The sequence below is a fragment of the Miscanthus floridulus genome, chromosome 16 (genome assembly GCF_019320115.1).
Source record: "Miscanthus floridulus cultivar M001 chromosome 16, ASM1932011v1, whole genome shotgun sequence".
Taxonomy (NCBI): Eukaryota; Viridiplantae; Streptophyta; class Magnoliopsida; order Poales; family Poaceae; genus Miscanthus; species Miscanthus floridulus.
This window is the reverse complement of record NC_089595.1, coordinates 21,875,752-21,889,657: the sequence shown is the minus strand read 5'-3', so window position 1 is coordinate 21,889,657 and position 13,906 is coordinate 21,875,752. Positions and strand designations below refer to the sequence as shown.

Genomic DNA, 13,906 nt, shown 5'->3' with positions numbered 1-13,906 from the left:
AAGGGGGCTTGCTCTACTTTCTTGGACGCCTCCCTACATGCATATCAAATGTCATCCACCTTTAATTTGTTTTATTAGGGACGTTTGGTTCTTTAGTCGTTCCTTATGTGATATCGAATGTTTAGATACTAATACGGAACATTAAATATAGATTAATTACAAAACCAATTATATAGATGGAGGTTAATTTCCGAGATGAATTTTTTAAGCCTAATTAATCTGTCATTAGCATGTGTTTACTGTAGCACAACGTTGTCAAATCATGGACTAATTAGGCTTAAAAGATTCGTCTCGTAAATTAGTCGTAAGTTATGCAATTAGTTTCGTAATTAGTCTATATTTAATACTCCATGCATGCGTCCAAACATTCGATGTGACAAGAATTTTAGAAATTCCTGCAGAAACCAAACAGACCCTTAGTTTGTCCATACTCCAGACAAGAAAGAACAAGATACAACGACAGATCAACTACATCGATCCCAACATCCTACCCGATGAAAAAACATGCATATTATGTGTGTAAAATTCAGAAATGATGAAGAACACATGAATATCAAGAAATAAATAATCAAACAAACATACAACAATAAAACCAATAAGAAGAAGAAAAATCAAATGAACCGATCGACATGATGATGATTCATCTTGTATACTAGTAAGTAATCACAATTTCCGGTGCACGCAGGAGACACTGCAGGTAATGGATAGATGGAGATCAGGTAATCAGTGGTGGTTGACCCAGCGGCATGTCTTCCTGATCTCCCCCTTGCTGTGCGGCGGCATGGGCAGCTTGCTGAGCTTGACGAGCGCGTCGGAGAAGTCCTCGTCCCACAGCGTGCCGTTCTCGGCGTACTCCTTCACATGCCCCAGCGCCTCCTTCTCCGTGAGCAGCTGCCAGTCGGAGTTGAACGTGACGATCCTTGCCAGGTTGTTGTGGTAGTAGCTGTTGTCCAAGAAATCCCTCGCCTTCCGGAGCTTCTTGAGGAACGACGGGAACGACGCCGCCACGGCGCGGGGGTCCTCGTCGCGGACGTTGTTGGGCACCACGGGGTCCGGACCCGCGCCGCACTTCGCCGACAGCAGGTTCCGGTACGCCGGCACGATCTGCGTCGGCGGGGAGGACAGCCGCGCGCGGAAGGACGAGCAGTGGCCGACGCCGACGGCGTGCGCGCCCGACAGGATCACCAGCTCCTCCACCGTGAAGTTCTTCCGCCGGAAGTTGCGGATCAGCTCGGCGATCGTGAAGGTGGAGTCCGGGAGGTCCCGCTGCGCGTCGGCGGCGCGGGACACCACGCCGTCGAGGCGGCCGGCCGGGGCCGCGAAGTGGACGTGCCCGTTGCTCAGGATGCTCGACGCGTCGCGGGCGGCGTACACCACGATGTCCGCGCAGGAGACGGTGCCGGGGCAGTGCTTCTCTAGCGCCGCCTTGATGTCGTCGATCACGTCGAATGCTGCCAGGCCGATGTTGATCGGCGCCGTCTTCTCCGTCTTTGGGTTCGCCGGCGTTGGGTCCAGCAGCACCGACCCGTCGCACCCCTGCACATTATTTCATTTGATTGATTCAATACGTGCGTACATACTCCTACTCCGTACTTACGTACTGATGCAATGCAATTAAATGGCTCAACTACTAGCTAGCTAGCACTAAATACTACTAGGAGCTACTAGTTGTGTGTAACAACCTGTTGCTGTTGCTGTAGAGTGACGTGTCAAGTGTGCATGGCAAGTCATTTCGTCGGTAGTGATAGATAGAGATGGAGGTTTTAATAATAAAATACTACTAGCTTAATCTGTTTGGACCTCAAACACGCTCTCCATCGGACGAGGCGTTGGAAAGGGATGTCCATATGTAGTGTCGTCGGCAGAGGATGATGCATATCAGCATATGGGTTGTTATGCATTATGTATATTTTGGGACATTATTATAATATTGTTCATAACTGTTTAGTGTACTGCTAAAGAACAGTTTTTATTTTGGATGAAATGATCTGTCTCTGTATTTATTTTCAGGCTGTGCAACAAGCATACTTGCTATACAAATAACACTGTCGTTCCATTATTTTTGAGATGACCTGCCTGTGCACGTAGTGCTATGTATATGCATTCATGCGCCTCAGGAATAATTATCATACTCGTATGCTTTTTCATTTTGGGAAAGGGTAGTATATATACAGCATGTTCGTTTCGGCTGAATTGGCTTATAAGCCATGGCTGAAAGTACTGTTGGCTGGTTTGATGTCGGAAAAAAAAACACTGTTCAAACCGTGAATTATAAGCCAGATACGAGCGAATAAGCCGAAACGAACATGTTTGGGGAAAGTAAAGTCTACCCCTAGGGGCACGTCGCATTGTGCACCACCCGTTTTATATTGAGATGTGTGCACATCACAAGACAAACGTAGAGTTTGTGCATTTGGACTATATATGTTTACATTTACAAATGGATGCCTTTTTCTTTCCTATATAATAATAGCAAAAGCTGAAAAGCATTGCATTGCATTGTTAGCTGGAGCCTTTGGAGGTTTCTAAGAGTACTCAAATTTTTAAGGGGGCCAGTGGAGCCAATGATTAATTGATGGCGTGGAGGATGACTGTGTGTGACTAAATGCTAGTCGTCGGTCATGCATCTCAATTCCTCTTCTCTTCCTTGTAGCTCTTTCCAACTCCGGTTTTCATGCCATAAACAAAAGTTGAAGCATCTCCATCTATCCACATTCCATCCATTCGTTCTATGCCACATGCATGCATGGGCTGGCTTGCAAATGGCATGGGTCAAGAAGAATCAAAATCTACTACATGCATGTGGCTAATTGCATTTTCCAAAAAAAAGAGGCTAATTCTTAGCATCAGGATAAAGATATATTACTCTAAAAATGATAAAGATATATAATAATGATAACAATGTGACTGATTATTGGTACTAGAGAAAGAGTCAAGAAATAAAGTGGTTGCATATGTTAGTTATCATTTAGCAATCAGGGACACATGGAAGCTGCGATCAGCAAGGACAGGGACACACATGTACTGTGTGTATATGGGGGTCCCTACGTAAGGGCTCGTTTGGATTGAAGGAATCTCACAGGAAAATTGAAGGAATTAGAAACGGAGAAAATGAAACTGATTCGAACGTTTAGAACAAAGGATTCGCTCAAACCCTTTCCTCTGAAATACCGTAGCTAGCGAGCAACTTCACATGAAAGAAAAAATCCAATCTGATCCATTGTTTTGTTTTCCTTTGCGGAAGCCCGAGGCAGCGCGTGTGAGAAGAGGAGGAAAAAAACGAGTTGTAGTCAGTGCTCATATTTGCCTAAATCTTATGATTCCTATGTTACGAATTCCTGCGTTCCAAACAGTCTAAACTTTCTAATCCTGTGTTTTGAAATCCTGTAGTTTTTTACTTTTCATTCTACCTTATTCCTGTGTTTTTTCCTATTCCTCTATTTTGAATTCCTTTGTTCCAAACATGCCCTAAAAGGAGGCCTTGGCATATGTCCATTGGATATAAGCTAGTAAGTACAACGTACCCCCTCGGTGCCAAAGTGTTTGTCGTTTTCGTTTTTCGAGAAATAACTTTGACTAAATATATATTAAAAGATATTAATATTTGTGATACATAATTAGTATAATTGGATAGATATTTAAATCTCGTTTTTTAATAAATTTATTTGAAGATAAAAATATTACACGTATTTTTTATAAATCGAGTCAAAGTTATCGATATGTAAATCGTGGCGACGAATATTTAGGGTGGGAGGGAGTACTCCAAGTCTCCAAGCTTAAGGAAAATATATCGCATTCCTGTTCCTGGTCCTTCCTGACCGAGCGATTTCTTCCATGCATCTCTTTCTTTCCAGCTAGACGGCTAGAAGAGGGGAAGAAGTAAAGTTTTTTCTTTCTTTTCTTTTGGCGATATATATATATATATATATATATATATATATATATATATATATATATATATATATATATATATATATATATATATATATATATATATATATATATATAATGCATGAATTGGTGGCACCAAACTGGGAGGAGAGGGCGGGCATCTCATCTAAGGCCTTGTTTAGATCCATGGTGTAAAGTTTTGGAGTATCACATCGAATGTTATATGGGGTGTCGCATGCGGTGTTTGGATACTAATAAAAAAAATAAATTACAGAATCCATCAGTAAACCGCGAGACGAATTTATTAAGCCTAATTAATTATTCATTAGCACATGTGTTACTATAGCACCACATTATCAAATCATGGACTAATTAGACTTAAAAGATTCGTCTCGCAAACTAGTCGTAATCTATGAAATTACTTATTTTTTAGTCTATATTTAATACTCTATGCATGTGTCCAAACATTTGATATAACAGGGTGTAAAAGTTTAAGGAGAGACTAAACAAGGCCTCAGTCGTCAGTCTCCCAGACTATTCAAAAGCATGACACCAGTGTAGCAATGATGCTGCCGTGGTGAGGATATGGACTGCCTGCTGCCGCTAGCTGCTGGTCTGCTGAAAGCTAAGATACAAGCTGCTTGTTGGAACTTTGAGAAGATGCCCGTGGTGGTTATCGTCAAAATATATTAAAAGAGGATCGAGGTCGTCATCAAATAAAGTAGAGATGGAGGAGTGTGTTGTTAGGACTCTCTGTTAAGGAGTATGTATCATGCATGCTCTGATCTGCTATGCTTTCCAATGCAAGTCACGTGGGTACATGCCGTGCGTAGGGGGGTATTGGTGATTAGACAAGTAACGGTATGAATTAGGCGTTGACAGTTTTGGTAATTAATCACCGTACGGATCGCTAACTACTTTGCTTAGTCCATGTACGTATGCGAACGTACGATGTAGGCTAGGTGTTGTTCATTGGAGTAGTGGTATATACGCTAGAATCCAGAAAAAAAACAATCATTTTACCCAGTGTAATAAGCATGAAGATTATGGAGAGTTAGAGGCAGTCAGGCATCAGCATCACGAGCGCGGTCATTTTCTAGAGCATGTGGAAAGCTTAAATTAAATATGAAATGAGGTGTGTGCATGCCTTTATTAATTTGTACTGATGAGCAAGCTAGTGAGCAGCACAGCAGGTGCACATAGTCACGGACATCAGGCCGATCGAGTTTGCGTTATCTACTTACGTATGTGGCAGCTCGTCACTATACATTCACGAGGATTTATAATAATTTAGCGCGCGAGCCAGCAAAAATACTGAAACACTGACTAGCTAGGCCAGCAGCAAAACAAAACACTTGACATATTTTTCGCTTCTTTTTTCATCCGAAACAGTATTTTTCTCTCACAAATTCCTCTAGCATTTCTCCAAACCATCAAATTCCTCCAGAATTCCTCCAAACGAACATGCCCGTAGAGCGGAATAAAACAGTGCGCCGCGCCTGCCTCTCATTAGTTGTTACCATGACGTACAACAGCATGGTGACACGCGCGACCCTTGTTATTACGTGCTTGATATATATGAGGACTAAATTAGACTGGGAAGCAGTCGTGGAATTAAGACGACATACCCTGACGAAGCAGTCGTGGAAGATGAGGCGGACGAGCGCGGCGCCGGCGCCGCGGTTGGCCTTGATGGCCTTGGCGACGTGGTACTTGACGATCTTCTCCACGCCGGGGCAGGTCTCCTTGTAGTACCCCAGCTTGAGATGGTGCGAGGCCTCCGCCGCCGACGGCGCCTGCGCCAGCAGCAGCAGCGCCGCCGCGCACAGCGCCAGCACCGCGGCCGGCACCGACACCTTCATCATCTCGCACTGGTGGTAGCAAGAGGCGAGACCAGAGACAGACCACGCGCGGGGCGGCCGCGGGCGCAGAAAGCAACGGCACCTAGCTAGCTAAGTGGCACCTACCAACTGCTGCAGTGCAGCTGGGCGAGCGAGAGACCCTGCGTGTGTGCGTGTGCTTGTGGCGCTTGGCTCGGCTATGCTGCGATCCGTGGAGGTGGTGCTATATATCAGCTGCTGGCCGTTGGCGTTGCTGTCGACGAACCCGGCCGGCTGCTGGATGGGAGGTGCGTGCGATTAGTTTATTCAATTCATTTTTGAAAAACACCCGGCAACGGCTCGGGCTCGTGTGTCATGGACTCACCACATGGTGTGATAGCGAACGACGGCCAACCATTGGAGCGACGGACGCCGTGGCGATCGTCGACAGCTTGCGAATACTACGATGTACTCCTCCTATATACGTACGTACGGCACAATTTGGTATCCTGGGAACGAATAATCATGCCCGTCACGATTATGATTATTGGACACCGATAAGTACAAAATGACCTCTCTTCCTCTCGGCCTGTCTCTCCCCTTCTCTCCTAGGATGCATGCACTGCATATATATCTCTCAGTCGCTGGGAAAGAGACAAAGAGAAATACGGACGGCTGGACGGATCGGACGTGTCTCGCTGAGCTGAGTGCGTGATCCATCTCTACCTACCGTATGTCGGTATGTGTACCTCCGCACGGTACAGCAACAGCCACTACGAGAGAACAGACTTTAGAACGATATCCTAATTTAACATTAGCCTCGACATTTTTTTTTGCTCCCAGGACTAAAGGACCCTTTAGTTCCGGTTGATAATATCAACCGGGACTAAAGGTCTCTGTCCAACGGTCCTCCGCGGGGCAGGGATCTTTAGTCCCGGCTGGTATTATCAACCGGGATTAAAGGTTAGTCCCGGTTGGTAAGTCCCGGTTTGGATGATGTCCCGGGAATAAAGATTAATCTTTAGTCCCGGTTTGGACCCCTAACCGGGACTAATTATCCCGGCCTATAATTCAGCTCATTTCTTCCTTCCCAAGCCCGAGCCATTGCATTCAAACTCACTGCCTCTGTTCTTCAGCTTGCTGTTGTTCTTGCTCTCTCCCCCTCCATTGGTGTTGCTCTTCGATTTTGGAGGTAAGAAACTTAATCCTCTTATGTTTTGTCAGTAGCTTATCTCATTTTACGATGTAGATGCATGTGTAACTTTATATGTTGGACTTTATTATGATTTTATATGTCATTTTTAGCTCAAAATCACATGATGATTTGCATATATGTTTGGATAAACAAAAGTTAAATTAGTTCATCAAAATCACGCCTCGCTCGTCCTCGCTGGAGCACGCGCCATCCTCGTCCCCGGTGGCTTACGTGATCTTAGAATTAATTTTTCCATGAAATAAAAAACTTAGAAAATTGTAGAAAATCCGTACTAGTTGAACTTGCGGACCGTGTTCATCTCGGCGAGCATGTTCTCTGCCGAGCGGTAACGGACGTCAAGGAGGAGCTTTGATTCTACGAGGGAGAGCGGCAACGGTCGTGGAAGACCGTGTTCCCTTTCTCGTAGAATCGGAGCTCTTCCTTGGCCAAGTACGGTGCCGTCCGGTGGAGAAATGCTCGCGAGATGATCACGTAAGCAAGGTCAACTAGTACGGATGGTTATTTATTGAAACATGTGAAATCCGTACTAGTTTAGGTTAAATATATCATTTTAGAAAATATAAAATTTACACTAGTTTACAAAAATAAGTATAGAAAGTAGATGACAACTGGTACTGGATCCTCGGCCTCTCGTTCGGTTGCGAAACGACTGAGGCCAGAACTCCCTCTCATTATCTGCGGCAAGTGTAAGCAGAAGATTGTGATGGAGTACCGAGTCAAAAGACAGGGACCCAACAAGGGTCGTGTTTTCTACAAGTGTCCGGATCGCGATGTGAGTTTCTGACGCATTTTTTATTTATGGCTAATTGACCTGCTTTTCTTGAATATTTTTGACTAAATATTTTTTGGCTTTAATTTCAGTGGGAGGGCAATGGATGCGATGGTTGGTACTGGGAGGAAGATTATGCTACATACGTGCAGAATTTGGGTGCGCTTGAGGTAGCGGCTGCTGCTGATGAGTCAGTGAGCCAGCAGGAGAAGCTTATTGATATTCAACAGAAGAATGATTTGTCTGTTTTAGTTGCGTACGATCACGAAATAATTATGTTACTGAAGTGCATTGTAGTTTTAGTTTGTTTAGTGATAGTTGGGATTGCTTACGTTGTAACCAGGCTTAGTTAATTAATCAACCGTGTGTGTGTCATTTATGTTGTGTAATAAAATACTAAATTATGTTCAAGGTTTTCATAATTTGTCGTGTAATACAGATTATGTCACGCTATTGGATGTACAATGCCGATCGCCGCTCCCAAGACTTTATTGAGGGCTTGCACTATTTCTTAGGTGTGGCCGAGGCAAATAAGCGGGATGGTTTCATGTGCTGTCTATATGCCCTATGTAAGAATTTAAAGGAATATTCAAGCTCAATGAGTCTTCATTCACATTTGCTTAAGTCAGGTTTCATGTCAAACTATATATGTTGGACTAAGCATGGAGAAAGCGGGGTAATAATGAAAGAAGGTGAAGGAGAAGATTTAGACATTGATGACATTATTGCTCAGTATGGTGCCTTTGATGATACTACAATGGGGGGAGATGAAGAAGAGGTAGCGGTAGAAGATGATCTCGGTGATGCTCTTGGCGATGCCATTCGTGATGCACAACAAGAATTGGAAAGTGAAAAAGAGAAAGTTAAGTTCGAGCGCATGCTTGAGGATCATAGGAAGTTGCTATACCCGACGGCCGAAGAGGGGCAAAAAAAGCTGGGTAAAACACTGGAATTGCTACAGTGGAAGGCAAAGAATGGTATATCCGACAAGGCATTTGGGAATTTATTGAACCTCATAAAGAATATGCTTCCGAAGCCAAATGAATTGCCCACCACTACGTACGAAGCAAAAAAGGTTGTCTGCCCATTGGGATTAAAAATCCAGAAGATACATGCATGTCCTAATGACTGCATCCTCTACCATGGCAATGAATACGAGAATTTGGATGAATGTCCGGTATGTAAAGCATCGCGGTATAAGATCAGGCGCGATGATCCTGGTGACGTCGAGGGTGAACAACGTCCTAGAAAGAAAATCCATGCTAAGGTTATGTGGTATGCTCCTATAATACCACGCTTAAAACGTTTGTTCAGAAATAAAGACCATGCAAAGTTGTTGCGGTGGTATAAAGAAGACCGTAAGGTAAACAATATGCTGAGACACCCAGCTAATGGGTCCCAGTGAAGAGCGATAGACAGGGAATTTCCAGAGTTTGCAAATGAGGCTAGAAACTTAAGGTTCGCCTTAAGTACAGATGGTATGAATCCTTTTGGAGAGCAGAGCACTAGTCATAGCACTTGGCCAGTTACTCTATGTATCTACAACCTTCCTCCATGGTTATGCATGAAGCGGAAGTTCATTATGATGCCGATCCTCATCCAAGGTCCGAGGCAACCTGGCAACGATATTGATGTCTATCTGAAGCCATTAGTTGAAGAACTTCTAGTTTTATAGAACAAAACAGGTGTATGTGTCTGGGATGAGTACAAACAAGAACACTTTGACCTACGAGCAATGTTGTTCGTAACAATCAATGATTGGCCTGCTTTAAGTAATCTTTCAGGTCAGACAAACAAAGGAATCAATGATTGGCCTGCTTTAAGTAATCAATGATTGGCCTGCTTTCAAATGGGAAAATAAGCTATGTAACAATTGTAGATCTTGCTAAGATGATCAAACTTGGTATTCAGAGTTTTTTCATCTGAGGTCGTTTAGTGTCTCATTTGAGCAAGTTTGACCAAGTCAAATTTGGTCAAATAAAAAAACAACACTTTGACTCTAGTATTATGAACTCTAAATGACTTCAAACTGAAAAGTTTTGAATACCAAGTTTGTTAAACTCAAAAAGATCTACAATTGTTGTTTTGGTCAACTTTCCATTTGAGAAAGTTTGGACGGTTCAAATTTGTGATTTTTAAATTTCGACGCCTACAAACTAGTTTTCGGTACCCTCTCAAATTGAAAAGTTTTGAATACCGAGTTTGTTAAGCTCATCAATATATACAATCCTTATATAGGCCATTTTTTATTTGAAAAATTTGTAGAACAAAAAATACTACATTTTCTCTTTTTTTATAGGTTCAACAAAAAATTCCTGTCAATTTTGGTCAAAAAACCGAGAAAAAATTGAAACATTTGACGTTACAATAATGTGATAATAAATTTCCTATCGAATAATATTAGTTTTATTAATTTTAAGTTACAAATATATTTTTGCATTAACAAAATACTTAGTATTAGTAACATTTATATTCTATATTCATAAAAGAAATTAAAAACTTTAGGTTACAAAATTTTCCTATTTACAATAAATAATTAGTTAATCAATAGTATTTTTTAAAATAAATATTACAAAGTATTGAAGTTGCTATGGAATTAATTGATTAACCTAGTATTAAACAAAATCAAAATCCCAGAACTTTCCAATTACGCGGGCGGGTTGGCAAAATTTTCAGAGCTTCAGTCCCGGCTCAGACCAAGAACCGGGACTAAAGGGTGGGCGGCAAATTCGGTGCCCGCCAAAAAAATACCTTTAGTCCCGGCTGGTAACACCAGCCGGGACTAAAGAACATTTAGTCCCGGCTGGTAAGACCAACCGGGACTAAAGGGTTGGACCTTTAGTCCCGGTTGGTATTACCAGCCGGGACTAAATGCCCTTTAGTCCCGGCTGGTGTTACCAGCCGGGACTAAAGGGTCGCGGGCTATATATATCGAATGTCTGTTCTGTTCATCTTCGATCTCGCCTCCGTCGCTCAGCCCCGCCTGGCCGCGCCATCCGCCGTCGTCGAGCTCGTCTCTGCCGCGCCGCCGTCGTCGTCTACCCCCGCCCGGCCACGCCATTCTCCAGGCCCGCATCGCTGCATCCCGTCTCCGCCGCCACACCCGATTCCACCCTCCGTCGCCGACGCTTCCCGCGCGCCCACGCCGTACGGCCTCCGTCGAACTTGATATGATCTGCTGCTCTCGATCGGCCATGTTTTTTAGATTTTTTTTTACAAAGTCTCGGCTGTATATTAGATTAAAATAAGTACATGTAGTTTATTGTTAGTTTTTTAGTTATTTTTAGATAGTTTTTGATATATTAGATTTAAATGTATTAAAATTTAATTAGTATTTTATTTAGATAGTTTTTTAGATAGTTTTTTATTATAGTTTTTGATATATGTAAAATGTATTATCTATTACTAGTTTATCTAATTTCATGTTAGATTTATTTAATTGGATTTAGTAATTATATATTCTATCTCTATATATATATTATATATCTAGAGAGAGATTCTATATGTATACATATGTACTTAATTATTTCTATATGTATATATACATGTACTTATTTTCATGTGTTGAGAGAGAGAGAAAATTGTATTTAGAGAGACATTCTATGTGTATCACATGCATATCTAGAGATATAGACATATGCACTTATTTCTATGTGTTGAGAGAGAGAGAAAATATATTGTATCATTCTATGTGTATATATATACATGTACTTATTTCCATGTTGATGAAATATTATGTGTTATTATATTTAATTGGATTTAGTAATTCTATATGTGTTATCATATGTACTTATGTTATGTACCATAGTAATTCTATCTATGTGTTATCTTGAAGATACAAATGGCTGCTCCGGATGATAACTTGAGTGATGACATAATGGCGGATATTATCAACGCCGGCACCAATGTGGATGTAGATGACACGAGTCAGTACTTTGCTGATTATGAGGATATCCTGAATATGCCGGTGGTTGAAGATCAACAAATTGTCGCGCAAGAAAATACTGGCGAGGTATATTAGATTATCTATCATCTCTTATAGATGCATGCGTACGTATATTTGTTGTTAATCGTTGTGTTTCTACTCATGTAGCCGGTCTCTGGATCTACATCAACCACCGACAAAAGTAGGAAAGTCCGAGGGCCAAAAAAGCCATTAGAGGGCCGTTTCATAATATCAGAATTCGACACCGACACCGGCAAACCATTGGGACCACATGCTCAGACATATGTCAATCAATGTGGGTTCATTGTAAGGGATAGGATCCCAGTTAGTGCTCGTGAATGGAAGCAGAAGATATCCGCTCCTAATGTTAGTTTTGTATATGATCGTGACAAGAACCTAGCTTGGAGAGATATCACTCAGCATTTCACATTACAAGCAGATGATGCTTTGAAGGAGCTAGTGAGGGATTGGACAATGAAGAAGATGGCAACATTGTTCCAGAGTTGGAAGAAGACATTGTATAAAAAGTTTATCTTGAAGAATGCTACGCCGAATTTCAATGCTAAGGCGTTTGTCAAGTTGGAGTCCCATTGGGATGCCTTCGTAGAATACAAGACATCCCAAGACAGTGAGGAACGTGTGATGAGGAATCGGCAGAATGCCCGACAGAAGCAATACCATCATCGCATGGGATCAGGTGGTTATAAGAGTGCTATTCCCAAGTGGCAGAATCTAGAAACAGAGATTACTGCCAAGGGAATCATACCTGAAACAATAGAGAAGAACTGGCCTCAACGCGCGAAGAATTGGTTCTACGCTCATGGGGGAAGCCTAGACCCAGACACTGGCAAGCTAATTTTCGGCCAAAAAATTGAGAGAGCAACACAGAGACTAGCTCGTGCTAGGGAAGAAGCTGATAGTGGTGTTTTCAAGCCCAACAGAGAGAAGGATGAATTGACATATGCCCTAGAGAATCCCGAACACGGTGGTCGAACAAGAGGCTATGGGGCGGTTCCGTGGCTACACGCATTCCCAGTAGACAAGGATACCTACAGAAGCCGCCAGAGAAAGAAGGATGAGGAGGCAGAACGAATCCGTGCATTGGAGCAATTTGTTGATGAGTCACGACAAGCATTGCTTGAATCACGTGAATGAGAAAAATCTCTTGAGGCAAGAATGCAGGAGGAGATCAAGAGGCAAGTGTAGCTAGCAATGAGTCAAATGCAATCGCAATCAACGCCGGGAGTCACCATTAGCCCCGTTGGTCAGATGAAAAGCAGTTGTGCTTCTACGGAGCTGCCAGTTATTCAAGACGACGCTGGGTTGCGCTTCCCTGTTGATGATATTACCGAGCCTCTAACAACATGTGAGCTGCACATTCCAGATGGTAATAATGCATCAATCATGGTGGCCGTCGGGGTTGTATCTCCAATAGACCGAACGAAGACACCAAGAATCCATGGGTCAGTTATTCAACCTGGATATGCTAGCGTCTTGGTCGATAGAGTGCTCAAAGGTTACAGCAATGTTCCTCTTGACATTGAAGGCGGTGATGGGGAGAAGACACTAGAAGAAGTAGAGAAGACATTTATTCAATGGCGCAAACGCTTCATCATCATTCTTGGGGCACCACCGCTTCCCCTACCTCACCCTAGGTACGAATGAAAGTGAATGAAATATTATTTTCCATTAATTTTCTATTGGCTTCAAAAATAATTGACACACAACTTGTTTTTGTAGTAGGGTCTCCCCCCAGCCTAGCCTAATCATTTATTCCCCATCTCATCACAGCGTCGCGGGGGGCGAGACGACTTCATCCCCACGGCGATCGCCAACTCCTACACCGGCCCCATCGCCTCCACAACGATCTCCAACTTCTACACCGGCCCCACCGCCTCCACAACGATCTCCAACGCCTCCACGCCGGTCTCCACCAACACCGGCCTCATCGCCTCCACGCCGGTCTCCAACACCGCCCCCACCCCCTCCACAGCGACGCACTACAAAGACGTCTAAGGTCCCGGCGGCAAAGAAGACCCTGAGAAAAAGAGTTATTTCTCAAGAAATACTTCGTGAAAAGACTGATGAGCAAATAGCAGCTGAAGAAGACAAAAAAGTGAAAGATTTTTTTATAGATATCAAAAACAAGAGTCAAGCGAAGCTTAAGGAGAAGCCATACTTTTACATACCACGAGATGTGTTGAGGCAGAAGGTCGATGCTCACAAGAAAAAGATGATTGAACTTCGTAAGCCTTCGCCACTAT

General features: G+C 42.9%; 1 protein-coding gene across 1 annotated transcript; it reads right to left on the bottom strand.

Annotated features, from left to right (window-relative positions):
• Window positions 1-533: 533 nt before the first annotated feature.
• On the bottom strand, window positions 534-5,950 carry LOC136512095 (peroxidase 2-like). The gene is made up of 2 exons (XM_066506091.1): window positions 5,520-5,950; window positions 534-1,536 (listed from the first exon to the last, which is right to left on the bottom strand). Exons 1-2 carry the CDS (start codon window positions 5,754-5,756, stop codon window positions 724-726), a joined length of 1,050 nt encoding a protein of 349 aa, XP_066362188.1. The 5' UTR covers window positions 5,757-5,950; the 3' UTR covers window positions 534-723.
• Between the last annotated feature and the right edge of the window lie 7,956 nt (window positions 5,951-13,906).